The 18,731-nt window shown below is 50.2% G+C and overlaps 1 protein-coding gene across 1 annotated transcript in view; it reads right to left on the reverse strand.

Annotated features, from left to right (window-relative positions):
• WWTR1 (WW domain containing transcription regulator 1) overlaps positions 1-18,501 on the reverse strand; it is a 166,817-nt gene extending 148,316 nt beyond the window's left edge. The window contains exons 1-2 of the mRNA XM_066240913.1: positions 18,148-18,501; positions 17,322-17,755 (exon numbers count right to left, since the gene is read on the reverse strand). Of these exons, the coding sequence (XP_066097010.1) occupies positions 17,322-17,752 (431 nt within the window). The 5' untranslated portion in view covers positions 17,753-17,755; positions 18,148-18,501. The remainder of the gene's footprint in view (positions 1-17,321; positions 17,756-18,147) is intronic.
• Between the last annotated feature and the right edge of the window lie 230 nt (positions 18,502-18,731).

An 18,731-nucleotide genomic window follows, 5' to 3' on the forward strand; every position in this document is an offset into this window, starting at 1 on the left:
GTGTGACAGAAACAGAGAGAGGACAAATAGGGACAAACAGGAAGGAAGAGAGATGAGAAGCATCAATTCTTCATTGAGCCACCTTAGTTGTTCATTGACTGCTCTCTTATGTGCACCTTGACGGGGGGGGGGGGGACTGCAGCAGAGCAAGTGACCCCTCGCTCAAGCCAGCGACCTTGTGCTCGAGCCAGCAACCATGGGGTCCTGTCTGATTCCACACTCAAGCCAGCGACCTCAGGGTTTCAAACCTGGGTCCCTCCACATCCCAGTCCGAGGCTCTATCCACTGCGCCACCGCCTGGTCGGGCAAAAAAAATATTATATTTTTAGAAGTGCACTTGGTTATAGCTGATACCTTTCACTGAGCTTTCTCTACTCCCACCTTTCCCTCCTTCAAGTTTTTCTATATAATATATATGGATGGTTGGATTTTTACATTAACACGCACACATAGCCAAACAGACGTTGGATGGTATAACTGTGCAAGAGGAGCTCAGAGTTGCCAAACAGCCCACGCACAGAGGTTTATACTTCACGCAGGATGGCAAACACCCATAAAAGTAGAGACAATTGCACCAGAACGCGTCTTCAGAAAACATAAGCAATTTTATAAGCCACACCGAAATTTACTACTTCTTTTACGATTCTTAATCCCTCCTACTGACTTCACGTGTTTATACAAATTCCAAAGCAGCCACGAAGACGGCAGGTGCTGGTCTAGGAGAGAAAACGGCAACAGAACGTCCCTTTCCACTTCCAGCTTCTAACTATGAAATAGAGCCCAACGCTCACACCAGTTCGATGGAATCTAACATGTTTTCTTTGCTTAGCTATTGTGCAAGGAGAACCGGTCCCGGGCACTGACCCGCCCTGACTTCAGAATCCCCTTTGCCAAGAGGCAAAATCGGTTCCGGGCAAACGGAGGAATGAAAGATAGGAAAGATAAACGTTTCTCTGAAACTGCGGTTGCATCATATTCCGAAACCCACGTTTGTCACGGATACGCTGCAAACCGAAGCTGTCCCGTTTCTGGCTGCAATAAAGTAGGGCGCACGCCAACAAGAACGCCCCGGGCGCTACAAAGTGTGACAGATTATGACACAGCCAGCACCCGAGGGTGTCACTCCGCACGGTGAGGGACTATCCTCGTCATCCCAGTGATATTTTTACCAACTCTCAGAACTGATCTTGGTCAGTGACTCCAGACCTTGTGGTCGCAGGACGTGGAAATAAGCACGCGTGTGGTCCGTCTCTATCCGCCGCTGGGTCCGTGATGAGGCCCCGCTGGGTCCGTGATGAGGCCGTGCGCCTCAGCGCGGACGCCACGGGGCATGCGGGAACTGGAGGCCGTACCTCACCCTTACCGAACTGAAATGATTCTTTTCTTCATGTTTTTCCTTCTTCAAAAACTAAAGGGCCTGACTGGGCAGTGGCACAGTGGATAGAGCGTCGGACTGGGATGCGGAGGACCCAGGTTCGAGACCCCAAGGTCGCCAGCTTGAGCGCGGGCTCATCTGGTTTGAGCAAAAGCTTACCAGCTTGGACCCAAGGTCGCTGGCTTGAGCAAGGGGTTACTCAGTCTGCTGAAGGCCTGTGGTCAAGGCACATATGAGAAAGCAATCAATGAACAGTTAAAGTGTTGCAATGAAAAATTGATGATTGATGCTTCTCATCTCTCCGTTCCTGTCTATCCCTCTCTCTAACTCTCTGTCTCTATTAAAAAAAAAAAAAACAAAAAAAAAAAACCTAAAGGATATCAATTATCAATTAGTCCCCTAGGCCCGCGCCCTGCCCTGGGGAAAGAAAGGGGACCCAGTGGCAATGCCATCCACTGGATGTTTTCAGTCCTCATGCCCCGTGACCTGTGAGCATCAACCTGCAGAATTCACCTTTTGTGTGTGCGTGTGGAAAGATCACGTCTTGCCTGACCTGTGGTGGCGCAGTGGATAAAGCGTCGACCTGGAAATGCTGAGGTCGCCGGTTCAAAACCCTGGACTTGCCTGGTCAAGGCACATATGGGAGTTGATGCTTCCAGCTCCTCCCCCATGTCTCTCTCTCTCCCTCTCTCTCTCCTCTCTAAAATGAATAAATAAATAAATAAAAATTAAAAAAAAAAAAAAAGATCACGTCTTTATCACACTGTCAGCTGGGATGTCCCAAGGCTGCTGGATCCACCTGCTCAGTCTCCCTGGATTCCAAGTCCTGCTTCTCGGTTTCCCCCTCTGTCTCTGGCTGTTTCTCCTCCATCTCCTTCACAGCGGCTAGCCGGCTGCCCTCTCTCCTTTTCCCACTCTTCCTGGGACCTCTGAGGGTTCTCATCCACATCTGGATTTGAGTGTGTGTGTGTATGTGTGTGTGTAGTTATACTTACAGAGATTGGTTATCTAGGTATAAATTAATTATTACATACATGTGAGTGTGTGAATACATATATGTGTGTGTATATATATATTTACATAAATATACATATATATATCTCCCTTGGATATCTTCTCTTAGTGAGAGGGAGAGATGGCAGGGACAGAGGGAAGGACAGACAGGGACAGACAGGAAGGGAGAGAGACGAGAAGCATCATTCTTCATTGCAGCACCTTAGTTGTTCACTGATTGCTCTCTCATAAATGTCTTGACCAAGGGGCTCCAGATAAGCCACTGACCCCTTGCTCAAGCCAGCGACCCCGCGCTCAAGCCGGCAACCCCACATTCAACCACGCTCAAGCCAGTGACCTCGTGTTTTTGAACCCGGTACCTCAGCATTTCAGGCTGATGCTCTACCCACTGCACCACCACCCGGTCAGGTATCCCTTGGCTATCTTAATGTCACTTCAAATTCAACCTGTTAAAAACTCCTCAGCCTCTTTTGCACCTCCCAGTACTGTCTGTTACCATTAGAGGCATCATCCTTCATGTCACTATACAGCCAGCAAACCTTCCCTTCCTGTCTTTTCCTCGCGGTCCTTCTCTAACCCGTTGCAAAGCCTGTCGAATGCACCTGGCCTAATATCCCGTAAGTGGGTTCACATCTTCCCTCTTCCAGCGCCACCCAAGCCAGGTCCCCGCGATGAAACCACTGTGACGAGGACTTCATTCCAGAGCAGCGAATATTCGAGTCCCTGCTTGTGAATTCTGAAACTGCAGTTAAAGTTTCCACTCCCTTTTCAGCCCAGCGCAGCCCACAGACTGTTCCCAAAAACCTCACCAGTTCTGAAGCAGCAAGGACATCCACTTCTCTGAAGCACAAAGCCAAGCCCCAGTCTCTACACAACAGTTACCTCAACAAAGGTTTTCACCCTGAGACCTCCCCACCCGTCAACACATCTAGTTCTCCAGAATTTAATCCACGCCTATACCCTACACAGTCCTGAGGCTGCGTGAGGGTCCACCAGAAATGAAGACCGCCCAAGCTGTGGCTCTCACAACTCCCCACACCAGCATCTGATGCCGCTATAAGTCGTCGTGTGTGCGTGACACATTCCTGGAAGACACACGAACAACCGTGAACAGTGGACACACCTGAGTGTAACTAGTGGGTCAAGTACTCCTTTCACTGAAGAGCTTTCAGTTCTGTTTTAATTCTTTTTATAAGAGTATGTTTGCCTGACCAGGCGGTGGAGCAGTGGATAGAGTCTTGGACTGGGACACGGAGGACCCAGGTTCGAAACCCCGAGGTCGCCAGCTTGAGCGCAGGCTCATCTGGTTTGAGCAAAAGCCCACCAGCTTGAACACAAGGTTGCTGGCTCCAGCAAGGGGTCACTCAGTCTGCTGAAGGCCCACGGTCAAGGCACATATGAGAAAGCAATCAATAAACTAAGGTGTCGCAACAACAAAAAAACCCCTGATGATTGATGTTTCTCATCTCTCTCCATTCTTGTCTGTCTGTCCCTATCTATCCCTCTCTCTGTCCCTGTAAAAAAAGAAAGTAATCCAGCTTTTTAAAATAAATTCTAAAATAAAATCAAGCCAGTAAAAGACATGTCTGTTTATTTTAGTTACATCTGTCATTTGCTTTTTTATTTTTTTAAGCAAGAGAGACAGACAAGACAAAGAGAGAGATGAGAAGAACAACTTACTGATTGTTTCTCATAAGTGCCTTGACTGGGGGGGGGGGGGTCCAGTCGAGCCAGTGACCCCTTGCCCAAGCCAGTGGCTTTTGGGCTCAAGCCAGAGACATTGGGCTTCAAGCCAGCAACTTTACTACAGGGTCATGTCTATGGTCCCACGCTCAAGCTGGTGAGCCCGCGCTCAAGCTGGCGACCTTGGGGTTTCGAACCTGGGTCCTCTGTATCCCAGGTTGATGCTCTATCCACACTGCGCCATCACTTGTCAGGCACACTTGTCTACTTTTTGATGGCTTACCACAGCTGCTCCCTCAACCTTTGGACATCTAGGCCAATAAATGATTTTCTTGGACAAATTGGGAGCAAGACCAATATTTAATATCTTAATATTTGTAGAAAAGCCACCACAGGCCCTGGCCGGTTGGCTCAGCGGTAGAGCGTCGGCCTGGCGTGCGGGGGACCCGGGTTCAATTCCCGGCCAGGGCACACAGGAGAAGCGCCCATTTGCTTCTCCACCCCCCCCCCTTCCTCTCTGTCTCTCTTCCCGTCCCGCAGCCGGGGCTCCATTGGAGCAAGGATGGCCCGGGCGCTGGGGATGGCTCCTTGGCCTCTGCCCCAGGCGCTGGAGTGGCTCTGGTCGCGGCAGAGCGACGCCCCGGAGGGGCAGAGCATCGCCCCCTGGTGGGCAGAGCGTCGCCCCTGGTGGGCATGCCGAGTGGATTCCAGTCGGGCGCATGCGGGAGTCTGTCTGACTGTCTCTCCCCGTTTCCAGCTTCAGAAAAATACAAAAAAAAAAAAAAAAAAAAGAAAAGCCACCACAAAGGAGTATGTATTTTTAATAAACAATCCAGCGTGGCCTGACCTGTGGTGGCGCAGTGGATAAAGCGTCGACCTGGAAATGCTGAGGTCGCCAGTTCGAAACCCTGGGCTTGCCTGATCAAGGCACATATGGGAGTTGATGCTTCCAGCTCCTCCCCCCTTCTCTCTCTCTGTCTCTCTCTCCCTCTCTCTCCTCTCTAAAAATGAATAAAAAAAAAAAAATTAAAAAAATAAATAAATAAATAAACAATCCAGCGTGTTGTGTTTTTCTGCAGTCCCCACGGTACAATGCTGAGTCTGCAGCCAGCAATGCCGGCAGGTGGGTTATTCACGGAAATGAACACAACTTAGATTCACCCTCAGTGTTCAGAACTGCATTGTGCTGAGGCGTATTTCTAAAAGAACGGGTTAGCACAGGGGTCACAGAGACGTGAAATATACTGTGTACTGAAAAACTGACCACGTATTACCTCGTGCCATAAAGTTCATTTCCATGTTGACACTGACTGTTCAACATCTTAGATGGATTATCCTTGTTCAGTCAATAAGAGATATGGTTAGTTGATTAATTACTTGATATATAAAAGATAGTTATAAAGATGGATGGAAAAATAAAATGATAGATAGGCAAATGGATGGATGGATGGATGGATGGACAAACAGAATTAGGAGAAACAGATCAGTGATTCTCAAACTATCTGTGGTGAAATGAAGGACCAGTGTTTTTCCTTTTCAATCTGTCCAGACCAGTCCGTGGTCCTATGGTGGCCGGCTTGTATGTAGCTCAGGCCACACGTGACTCAGCACAAAAGTCTGACATCCTCCGACTACCCTGTCCCACGAGACAATCCCACTGATCACGTGCTTAGGTGCCGCAACAATGTCATTTTGCTATTTTTATATCTTTAAACGCTGTCAGCGTCTGTGTCTAGCTTGTCCTGGCCCAGTGACACCAGCACGCCGGTGTCCGTCCACGGGCCACACTTTGAGCAGCACGGAGATGCGCCATCAGCTGCCTCACTCCGGTATGCCACTAACGCGGAGTGGCTGGGCATCCACCTAAGCTGGCTGGAGCACCGGCCAGACCGTGCACCACCCTAGTGCACCAAGGGTAAATGGACTGGCTGCGAGGCACAACAGTGGGCGGCGGATCAACTGGACAACAGAGGAACTAGAGAGAGGATAAGCTGAGGACTGAGGAGAGCATCTCTGGACACAAAGCGTTCGTTCACAACGGCTCTCGCTCAATAGAGACGCGGGGAAGATCAGAAGGACTTATTCCCCATCCTCTTCCCTCCACCAGTGTTTGAGTATAGATCATTTTCATGATTAAAAAGGGAAAGATAAGCCCTGGCCGGTTGGCTCAGTGGTGGAGCGTCAGCCCAGCGTGTGGAAGTCCCGGGTTCGATTCCCGGCCAGGGCACACCGGCGAAGGGCCCATCTGCTTCTCCACCCCCCCCTCCTTCCTCTCCATTTCTCTCTCTTCCCCTCCTGCAGCCGAGGCTCCATTGGAGCAAAGTTGGCCCACGCGCTGAGGACGGCTCCATGGCCTCCGTCTCAGACACTAGAATAGCTCCATTGCAACAGAGTAACACCCCAGAGGGGCCGAGCATCGCCCCTCTGGTGGGCATGCCGGGTGGATCCTGGTAAGGCACATACGGGAGTCTGTCTCTCTGCCTCCCCCCTGCTCCTCACTTCAGAAAAACACACACACACACACAAAAGGGAAAGTCAGAAACAATCTAGATGCCCATCAACAGGGGATCAGTCCTTTAAAATTATAGTACATCCATACAATGGAATACCACATAGTCCTGAAGAAATTAAGCAGAATAGCTTCACAGACAATGTAAATGTCTAATCACTACGTTTTACACCTGAAACTAATATACTATTGTATGTCAACTGTAACTGAAAATTTCTGTATAAAAAAATAAAATGGAAAAATTAAAAATAAGAAAATAAAGCAGGTATTTATGTACAAAAGAGGAATGAAAACCAAGACATAGTAAGTGAAACAGGAAGATGCTGAAGGATATAGATAGACCAGTGGTCCCCAACCTTTTTTGGGCCACGGACCGGTTTAATGTCAGAAAATATTTTCACGGACCGGCCTTTAGGGTGGGACAGATAAATGTATCACATGACCGAGACAAGCATCAAGAGTGAGTCTTAGACGGATGTAACAGAGGGAATCTGGTCATTTTTTAAAAATAAAACATCGTTCAGACCTAAATATAAGTAAAATGGAAATAATGTAAGTTATTTATTCGTTCTCTGCGGACAGGTACCAAATGGCCCACGGACCACTAGCGGTCCGTGGCCCGGGGGTTGGGGACCACTGATATAGACCACTTGTACTGTGCTGAGAATAGTCCAGGAGAGTACATCCATTTAACATACAAATACACGTATGTGCATGCTTGCACTCACATAGTTTCTACAGAAAGACACAGAAACTGCTATTCTGGGGAGAAAACTGGAGGACTAGGGCAGGAGGAAGAGAGGTTTCTCACAGCACAGGCTTTGCTGCTATTTGAGTTTTTGGTCATTTATCTGTATACCTGTTCAAACACTTTTTTTGAATTTAACTAAGTCATCCGAAAACATTGCTGTGTGACTCCGCATCGTGGCTTCGTGTGGAAAGGTTCTCAGCAGCCCTCACTCAGAGCTGAGGGTGGACGCCCCTGAGAGGGAGGCCGCCAGCTGCTGGGGCCAGGCGCCCTCGGGGGACAGGGCCTAGGGGGGCCTTGACCGGTTCCCTGTGGTTCCAGAATCTCAGTTTTGTCTGCGCTCCACTGACCAGCCTCAGGGGAACTTAGAAACTGCCCAAAACCACGAGAGTATTCTGGAAACAGCCGGACCCACGAGCGATCCATTCACAAGCAGAGACGGCAGAGTCGGTGCGGCTGGGTTTGAGTCGAAGGGCCAAGGCCACCCCCCCTTGTGAAACACGTTCAACTGAACGGATGACATATGGAAGGACGGACACATGGACAGATGGACGGGGGCACAGCTATGAAAGGCTCATCTCAGACTCTTCTGTTCGTATAAAATTCTTAGGTCCCTAAACAATCAGGAAGAGCTCAAAATAGGGGACAACAATGGTAGGGGTCTCCCGCTACCTTTGGATAAAGCTAGGGTCGGCGTATCTCAGAATTAAGAGATGAGGAAGTTGACGTTTACTAGCAAAATGCCAGTATGCCCATCCTAGCCCAGTGGATGAACAATCCCTCACCAGCCAACACCTCTCTTCTTCACCCACACCGGCCACACCCTTCACGCTCCTGCCTCCGCACGCCTCTCCCCAGCCTCTTTCTCCTGGAAGACTCCTTGCCCACCTACCCACATTCTTCCCCCTTTTCCAGGTTCCTTCACGCCCGCCCTCCTTCACAGGGACACCTCTGAACACCACCTCCCCCGCCCTTCATCCATCTTCTCCCGACTGCGTTTGGTACGTGGCGCTTCCGTTCTAAACCTTCGGTCTGAGGGGCAGAGACAGGATGGAAGTACAATCCCAAACACGGCCGGTTCCTATGAGAAACCCCAGTGTGCAGCCTCGCAGTGGAAACCAGCAAGGTGCCAGGGCTGGGGGACATGGAGCCGGCGTGTCTGCCCCCCGTGGGGCAGAGCTGGGGAGAACCCCCCGCAGGGGTGGCACCGGCTGCTGCCTGGAGGCCACGCAGGAGTTAACCAGGCACAAAGCAGGGGAACAGTGTTCCAGGCGCAGGGAACAGCTTGTGCCAAGTTTCCAAGCCAGAGGGAGGATAGCCAATGGGAGAAGCCGAAAGGCGTTCGGTTGGGCTGCAAACCTCAGACTCAAAATGACACACACCTCACGAGAAGAGCTTCCAGCACACGGAGGACAGCTGCTCTCGGCTCTGCCGCCACCCGGGTCGGACGGCAGCCATTTCGGCTGGTTCTGCCTGTGTCCCTCTGGTCTCCCCAGCGAGCCCTCCAGCTGTCCCGGTCGGGAGCCCTGGCACGTGCGTGTCCCCTTCGTGGCACGTGCGTGTCCCCTTCGTGGCACGCCGCACGGTGCTAGCGCAGGGGAGCTCAGTGACTTTTCACTAGAGAGGCTGACACGGCTGATGACCCTCCAGGTGCCCCCACAGGAAAGGGGGTGTGAGACCTCAGCAAAGCACCAGTTCTGCGACTCCTTAGTTGTTCATTGACTGCTTTCTCATATGTGCCTTGACCGGGGGGGGGGGGGGGGGGGGTCTACAGCAGAGCGAGTGACCCCTTGCTCGAGCCAGCGACCTTGGGCCCAAGCCAGCGACCACAGGCTCATGTTTATGATCCCACGCTCAAGATGGTGAGACCCCGGCTCAAGCGGGATGAGCCCACGCTCACAACGACCACCTCGGGGTTTCACACCTAGGTCCTCAGCATCCTAGTCCGATGCTCTATCCACTGCGTCACCACCTGGTCAGGCCCTACAAGTCTTTTTTTTTTTTTGTATTTTCTGAAGCTGGAAACGGGGAGAGACAGTCAGACAGACTCCCGCATGTGCCCGACCGGGATCCACCCGGCACACCCACCAGGGGGCGATGCTCTGCCCACCAGGGAGCGATGCTCTGCCCCTCCGGGGGGTTGCTCTGTTGCGACCAGAGCCACTCTAGCACCTGGGGCAGAGGCCAAGGAGCCATCCCCAGCGCCCGGGCCATCTTTGCTCCAATGGAGCCTCACTGCGGGAGGGGAAGAGAGAAACAGAGAGAAAGGAGATGGGGAGGGGTGGAGAAGCAGATGGGTGCTTCTCCTGTGTGCCCTGGCCGGGAATCGAACCCAGGACTTCTGCATGCCAGGCCGACGCTCTACCAACCGGCCAGGGCCCAGGCCCTACAAGTCTTAACTCAGTTGGTCAACAAGCAAAAATCGAGAATCAATGCTGCCCCAAAGATCTACAGAAAACTATTTTCAACCCAGCTCTGCACTTAGTCAATGACAAGCAGCAACCTGGCCTTTTTTCTCCTTGAAACTATTTACAAACATTATCTAACTGACCCTCTCAAGTCCTCAGCAGTGGACCCAATCCAAGCATCAGTTAGGTCATCCCTCCCCACCCCTGTCTCATCCACCACCACCACCGTCCCATCCTGTTACCTGTAAAAGGACGTGGGTTTCTTAATGCTGGAAACCTCGAGAATGAAATAAAAACAGGCACTCTAGGGTTACCATCCGCGTCTGGCTTGTGTTTGTTTCATCACCTCTCTCTCCAGCACAGAGAGCTCCGAATGGGACCACCCAGACTGGGTTCAGAAGCGAACTCTCGCGTTCCACCCACCACTCCAGAGTCATCTGGTCACCAGGGATACCTAATTACAGGGCCCCAGTATGGGCATGTAACTGGCACGAGGCAACACTGTGCAAGGTCAGAAGCATAGGTTTTAAAATCATTATTCTAATTCCATCTCTGCCACCCCCCTGTTCTGCAAGCCCGGGCCATTCACTCAACCTCATTGGGCCTCAGTGTCCTCCTCAACAGTAAAATCAGATAATAATAAGTACCTGTCCACAAGGTCACGATGAGGGTGAAAAGAAAGAATGTATGTGAAAGCACATAGGACTATGAACAAAGTTTGCACACACATGGGTCAGGCGTGTGCTTCATGGCTGATCTGGGTACCGTCTCTCTGGGAAGCCCCAAGTCAGCTCCCTGCCCGGTCTGGCGTAGAGAAGGTCAGCAGTAAATGTCAATTACCTCCCCTCTTCAACTCTCATTTCTCCATCCCATCCTCCCTCTTTCCCACGCAAAATCAGCCCAACTAGTAGCTACAAGCCAGATTCCAAAAAGTAAGAAACAGACCCTCCTCGGAAGGGGCTGGGTCGTCTCTCGCCAAGATGCTCAAGAGAAAGCGCACCCAGGGTGGGCATTCCAATTCAGGTTCCTAAACAAGAAAAGTGAGTCTCGAATCCTATTTTGAATTTTAAAAACCGGCTTTTAATCTCAGACCCTGGTTGTCATTCAGAGCCATAACCACAACCTAGAGTCCAAATCAGCTTCCTCTTTTGCCCAGGTCTCTGCCTCTGGTGTCGGCCAGGTCAATAGCGTGTGTATGTGCGTGGAAAGGAGAGAGAAGGAACTCGTATTGGAAGTCTACCACATGCCAGACACTTCGAATACATTATCTCACTTAATCTTTCAAAATACCATGAAATGGGCATTATTATCCTCATTCTACAAACAAAGAAATGAACTAAGGCAACAGGCGGTATTTTTGAATGACAAAAAGCCCTTCATGACAACAAGGACATCAAAAACAACACCCAGAGAGGAAGAGAAAAAGAACCAGCCGTGTCAGTTAAATATTTTCAAATTGAGAAGGATTTGAAAAATGAACATTCCACAAACATTTCTTAAGAAGTTACTCAAGCATGTACTCCAGCAAAATGAAGGTATAACCAACCTCCCACCCCCACCCCCTCAAAAAAAAAGAAGACATGAAAAAAAGAAACAGCGCTTTCAGCCACGGAGAGAAGTAAACAGAAGTTCCAGGTGACAACTCTGCTGTAGGTCTGGAGAGCACTCAGCCTCCAGAAAGGCACAGAAAGATGAAGGAATGTGGAAATAGGAGCTCAGGGAAGGAAGACTCGAGAGAATCAATGGAATTACGAGCCTAAAAAGCTCTGATATCATAATAAAGGCAAAGAATATACAGACATATAAAAAGGCAATTAGAAACACAAGAAAAAAAATGTTTAAGAAAGTCATCAAAATACAAACATGAAAAAAAAAAAAAAAAAAGATGAGGCCCTGGCCGGTTGGCTCATGGTAGAGCGTCGGCCTGGTGTGCAGGAGTCCCCGGTTCGATTCCCAGCCAGGGCACACAGGAGAAGCGCCCATCTGCTTCTCCACCCCTCCCCCTCTCCTTCCTCTCTGTCTCTCTCTTCCCCTCCAGCAGCCAAGGCTCCATTGGAGCAAAGATGGCCCGGGCGCTGGGGATGGCTCCATGGCCTCTGCCTCAGGTGCTAGAATGGCCCTGGTTGCAACAGAGCAATGCCCCAGATGGGCAAAGCATCGCTCCCTGGTGGGCATGCCGGGTGGATCCTGGTCGGGCGCATGCGGGAGTCTGTCTGACTGCCTCCCCGTTTCCAACTTCAGAAAAATACAAAAAAAAAAAAAAAAAAAGATGACACAAATGTAAACACTGATAGGAGTAAAAACAAAGCCTGTTTGACTTTGGTGCTGAATATATATCCTCTTCTGACTGGCCCAGGACTCCTGACACCAGACCCAATGTGCAAGTCTAAAATCTAATCTTAATACACAGGCAATGAATTATATTTACAGAATTGCAATAATGTCATTACTGCTTAAGAATTTTCAAGTTTAAGAATAATTTACGAGGCCCTGGCCGGTTGGCTCAGCGGTAGAGCGTCGGCCTGGCGTGCGGGGGACCCGGGTTCGATTCCCGGCCAGGGCACATAGGAGAAGCGCCCATTTGCTTCTCCACCCCCACCCCCTCCTTCCTCTCTGTCTCTCTCTTCCCCTCCCGCAGCCAAGGCTCCATTGGAGCGGAGATGGCCCGGGCGCTGGGGATGGCTCCTTGGCCTTGGCCCGAGGCACTAGAGTGGCTCTGGTCGCAGCAGAGCGTCGCCCCGGAGGGGCAGAGCATCGCCCCCTGGTGGGCAGAGCGTCGCCCCTGGTGGGCATGCCGGGTGGATCCCGGTCGGGCACATGCGGGAGTCTGTCTGACTGTCTCTCCCCGTTTCCAGCTTCAGAAAAATACAAAAAAAAAAAAAAAAAAAAAGAATAATTTATGAATAAAAAGGTCCCTTTATTGGTTATGGGTTCAAAGCTTTGGAATGTCAAGAGTGTCATTGACAAACAGCTAATTATATAACTAGTAGCTGCCCAAACCTCCTTGACTTACAAAATGGGGAATCAAGAAATACTGTCAAAAGTTGACCAAAAGAATAACAGATATGGCCTAATAAAGAAACATAGTTATATTAAAGCAATATAAGTATTAAACTTGGGAGAGAAAGAAAAAAGCTTAAGGAGCAACAATCTCACTTTTATATCAGGAGTTAACATTGATAAGTCAAAAAACAGTGGTAAACACGTATTTCAGTTAAGGAGGTAACAATCTAAGAATTAAATGCAAAAATAGTTGTAAAAATTAAGAGGTTCTCTTTGTGAAGTTAAAGGAAGTGAAGGAAGCCATTGTTTTTCAACAAAAGTCTTTCTGTTTTATTGAACTTGTTACCAAGTGCATAGATCACTTTGACAAAAATAATTTTCTACCACACCTTTCAAAAAAAGCAAATCATGAAAATTATTACTAAAAACTGTAATAACAGGCAAATATTATAATTGGAATTGTATTTAAGAGTGGGGATAAAAGATTTTTTCTTATAGAATGTGAGTCAAATAAAAATTTCTTGCAAGAATGGGAAGTTCTACTGAAGTCAGATCATTTCATAAATCTATAATTCTCTATTTTCCAGTTTATGTACAATAAACACATATTCTATTTCTAATCTGAATTTTTTTTTTTAATTTTAATGTGGTCCATGTTCAAAGTCAGTGTGCCAGGCTGCGAAGAGCCCAGGACCCACTCACACCCCCAGCCTGAGGGTCGCCCTCTAGAGGACAGCAGGAACAATGCAGTCATTTCCAGAAGCCGGTGTTTTACTACTAATCCTCTCTGTGGTTACATGCTACCCTAAAGGAATGACCACACAGCACAGGAAAGGTGTGACCACTCAGAACAGGTGTCCTTTAAGAGGTACCAGCAAGTGATGACGTCATACACCTGGGAACAATCATCTCTGAGAAAATGACAAAAAGCTCTTCAAAGCATCTTAGACATTCAGACTTTATTTCCCATAAAGCTTGTTGCTCAGCTGGTGAATGGCCTGGGCATAAAGGTAGGAATGGGGCAAACAGGAAACTGATGTGTAAGCAAAGGGCACCTGATTTGAGGTCCAATCCAGGCTCCACTGTTCATTAACCATGTGACTGTCCCAAAGTCAAGGCGTCACTCTTCCCTGACCTCAGTTTAGAAAAAATGAAAAAAGAGAAAGGACCCTTGACGATTCTAAAATCTAAAATACTTTGATTTCTGACCTATAACGCCCTAGACTCCCAACCTAAGAGTCTCCTGCTAATCCCATTTCATGGAGATGACGGAACAGAGTTACAAGTCGATGTTGTAAAAATTAAATCAGGGTAAACTGCCATCCTTTTTGAACTTAATCCACCAAAACGTATTCCCTTCTGAGGTCGTGTAACACAGTGTGACATATAACGTTTACCCTGTTCCAACTTTAAACAAAGTGCCACTAGACACTCGGAGAACTCTGGGGGACTGCTAACCCTGAAAGACAAGTCACAATGACTTAATTTCTTTAACTCCCAAAGCTATTTGGCCAAAACATTTCCGGGGATGGCATCAGATCAGGCTAGTTTACTACCTGTTGTATTTTTCAGCTGTTGTTTTCGCCGGTGATCCAGTGCCTGAAGACGCACTTTTCTTTGGGTTGGGGAGTGGTTGGTGTTGGGGAGGTGGGCGTACAGATCAGAGCAACTCTCTCTCCCAAACTAACGTCGGCTGTTAACCGAGTTTCACACAGTTCCGAGCTACTCCAATCATTCAAAACATGTATAAAAGGCAATTTTCTGGTCCTGCTCTTATTTACTTTACTGATTGACTTTTAGAAAAAGGGAAAGGGCCTGACCAGGCGGTGGCGCAGTGGATAGAGCGTCGAACTGGGATGCAGAAGGACCCAGGTTCGAGACCCCGAGGTCGCCAGCTTGAGTGCGGGCTCATCTGGTTTGAGCAAGGCTCACCAGCTTGGGCCCAAGATCGCTAGCTAGAGCAAGGGGTTACTCGGTCTGCTGAAGGCCCGCGGTCAAGACACATATGAGAAAGCAATCAGTGAACAACTAAGGTGTCTCGACGAAAAACTGATGACTGATGCTTCTCATCTCTCTCCGTTCTTGTCTGTCTGTCCCTATCTATCCCTCCCTCTGACTCTGTAAAAAATAAATAAATAAATAAAATCTTTATAGAAAAAGGGAAAGGGAGAGAGGCAGAAACAGAGAGAGAGAGAAACATCAATTCTGTTGCTCCATTTATTCATGCCATCACTGGTCAGTAGATCCGTATGTACCCTGACTGGGATCGAACCCACAACCTCAGCCATGTCAGGGTAACACTCTGACCAACTTGAGCTACCCGGCCAAGGCTTTTATTTGAGGGTCTTTTTTTTCCCCTACCTTTTGTCATATAACGGGCAAGCCCCCTCTTATTTCTTATAAGGTTGTCTGTGTATATTCATTAACACAGTTTAAAAATCATTTGGCTACAAAAAAGATCCTCCCAAATTACTGTAAATCATTGTCTTTCTTCTATTTTGTTTCTTACTAAGTCCATTTCTATAAAAGTCACAATAAAATATTCAAAACTAAATGTCCCTATTAATACAAGACACTAGCTATTTTGGACCTTTATGTACTATAGTAACTAATGTAATCCTTTGGAACAGCATCACATTTTGAAAAATGTCATGTTATTATAACATATATTTGAATTACACCAGCCATTTAAAAGTCAAAGAACTGAGGCTTGACCAGGTGGTATAGTGGATAGAGCATCGACCAGAAATGCTGGGGACCCAGGTTTGAAACCCCAAGGTCACCAGCTTGAGTGCGGGCTCACCCGGCTTGAGCACGGGGTTAACGGTTTGAGTGTGGGATCACAGACGTGACCCAATGATCTCTGGCTTGAGCCCAAAGGTCACTGGCTTTAGCCCAAGGTCGCTGACTTGAATAAGGGGTCACTGTGTCAGCTGGAGCCCCCTGGTTAAGGCACATAGGAGAAAGCAATCAATGAAAAATTAAAGTGCCACAACTACAAATTGATGTTTCTCATCTCTTTCCCTTCTAGTCTCTGTCTCTCCCTATCTCCCTTTAAAAAAAAAAAAAGTCAAAGAACTGAGGACCTGTCCACACTGTCACTCAAGGACAAGGACATGTCCACACTGTCACTCAAGGACGAGGAGACCAGTATTGGGAGAAAATGGTCATCAAATCAGTTTCAGGACAAGTGTTTCTCAGCATTGCACCAACCCCATAAACAAAACAAAGAACTTCTCCTCGCACAGCCTGTCAAGAGCATTGGGATGGGGGAAGAATAAATGGCCACCAGGATAAGTCAGAGTTGGTTATAATAAACCTCATCCTTTCCTTTCCTGTGTATTCATTATTAGGGCCCTCAGACAGCAATCAAAGGGTCAAATGTTAACACCGAAGAAAGGACTGATTATACGTTTTAGACAGCACATAATGTCTTCACATTAAGTTTCAAACGAAGGCTGCCCCATCAGAGAAACATGGGCTTTAAATAAATAAACTCTAAAGGCAAGTTCTAGGAAGAGGAATTCTCCCGGGGCTGTGAACCGCCAGCCAGTGAGTGCAGGCAATGCTGAACCAAGCAGACCAGCGGGCACGGCTGCCATGGAGGCCATGGGCACCCAGACTCTTCATGACCTCCCTGGTTACCTTGCAGGTGCCAGCTCAGATTCTCCTCTGAAACACAATTATCTCAGGGTACCACAAACTAAAACGATTCTCTCCATGTCTGTGAGCATATTTTCCCGTGCAGTGTAATACGAATCTCATGTAAAATTCGTGACATCAGAGAGCCGGAACAACGTGAAGGGAAGCAGAACGAGAAAGCAGAGCCCTGATTCGATGGTATTTTAGGTGATCGAGTACGACATAATAAAAGTCCTGACCCAATTTCCACACAGTTCGTTGGTCCAGCCCACAAGTGCTCCACCACGCAGTTGCTAGTTACATCACTGTGCAGTGTGGTCATTACCTCACCCCACTGGGAGGGAGCCGTGGGGCCAACCGGGCAGTGCTCACTCTGCCAGCTTGCTTCTCCCCAGAAGAGACCGCAGACCACCTGCACCTCCAAGAGTCCCTCGTGTCCCCAAGCCTCAGGTAGCCTTTCCTCCCGGCTATCTTGGTGTCGCGTCCTAGTGGACCCGGCTGAGGTATGCGACTTAGAATGGGCACGGAAGGGGGTAAGGGTTTACGCCCAGGCGTCTGGATCCATATTTCAGACTCTGGGCCAAGTCACGCCTGTGTTTTCATCCACTCCCAGGCCGATCCCCCCAAAACGACCCTGCTGTCTCTCCTACCTCTAAGAGTTTCCACGTCCCGAATCTTTGGGGACGCCCTGGAATAACCTCACCAGTCTCTCTGCTTCTGACCCCTTACAATTCCAATACCCAGAGACCCACTCCTTCCTTCCAACTTCCCAGATCGTAGGCAAAGAGCCCGGAGGGACACACCGTCACACACTCCTGCGCGCGCGCCCTGGGCACCGTGACTCCGTGCTCTCCCCCCCCCCCGACCCCCACCTCCACCCCCACCCCCACCCCCACCCCCACCCACCTAGCCCGTTCCCCCTGCTCCAGGCTGACTTACTTTAGGAAGTACCTCTGACCAGTGGCCGTGAAGGTCATCTCCCAGCCGGGGGGCAGAGGCAGCTCGTCGGTCACATCGTAGGACTGCTGGCGGAGGTGCGCGTGCTGCTGCGCGGGGCTGCCCGCGGCGCCCGCGCCCGTGCCCAGCTGCAGGGACGCGGGCGACGAGTGCGAGCGGACGTGCTGGGCGCCGCCAGCCAGCCGGGGCCCCGGGTGACCGCCGGACGAGTCGGTGCTCGACTGGCGCGAGTGCGAGCCGGAGTCAGGCTCCTTGAAGAACGACTCGGGCAGGATCTTCTTCCGCCACGAGCTGGGCTTGGGGTTCATGACCGAGTTGAAGAGGGCTTCGAGGTCCGTGTCTAGGTCCTGCGTGACGTGGATCACTTGCTGCCCGGGTGGCGGGAGCGGAGGGGGCGCCGAGGCCGGATTCATCTTCTGGAAAAAAATAAATAAGGCCAGATCAGCCTTTTATTTAAGGTCGGAGGAGGGAGTACGGGGAGAAAATGGGGAGAAAAGGAAAAGAAACAGCTAGTGTCCGCCTCGAGATCCCAGACGCTCGGCAGCAAGACCAGCCGGATGGGGGAGGGGTCCCTCCCTCCCAGCCTCCAGAATTATGCAACTTTCTTGAAGCAAAGAAGTTACTGAGAGAAGGAAGGGCGGGTGGTTGGGGGAGGAGGGAGGTAACTGCACTCGCTGTTGGTGGCAAAGAACAGGTCGCAGCTCTCCAGGGAAGGCAGCCACCCACCCACCCCCCAAGAAATCCCAACACGAGCCAGCTCCACGTCGCGCCCCGAAGCGGTGCGCGGGCGCGCTCCAGCGGGCACTACCTGGGCGCGCAGCGAAGCCGAGTGCGGGCGCGCGGCGGCCGCCGTCGGGCCTGGGTCGCTCGGGCGCGTCCCGAGCTTGCAGGACTGGAGCCGGACCCTGGCTGGCCGATCCCAACCTGCCTCGGTGCCTGGCAGTCGAGGGGCTTCGGCTCTCACATCCCCCAAGCTGGCCTCAGGCGTTGGCGGTCTCGGACGAGGCGGCGGAGGAGAAGCAGACAGCGCGGCCGCCGCGGCTCCCGGACTGTCCCATAAACAAAGTTTGGAGCAAACTCCTACTCCCAGGAAAGAGGCGGGCCCGAAAGTTGAGCTGTTGAATTATGCATGACCTCCGAGTCCCGAGCCTGCCTGCCCCTCTCGGCCCTCCCCTTTCTCCTCCTCCGCCTCCTCCTCCTCCCCCACCCCGGCTCCAGAAACCCTTGGGCGTGATGGGTACTTTGCGGGCTACGAGGCCCCGGGTGCCCCCCACCCACTCCGCCCGTTTGCGCGGACCTCTCCCGCGGAGCCCCGGATCCACACTCCGTTGAGTTTACCCCTGACTTGGGGCGGGACAAAGGGAAAGTGACCCGTGCCTGTTGAGTCAAGGG

Source organism: Saccopteryx bilineata, chromosome 8, assembly GCF_036850765.1.
Source record: "Saccopteryx bilineata isolate mSacBil1 chromosome 8, mSacBil1_pri_phased_curated, whole genome shotgun sequence".
Lineage (NCBI taxonomy): Eukaryota > Metazoa > Chordata > Mammalia > Chiroptera > Emballonuridae > Saccopteryx > Saccopteryx bilineata.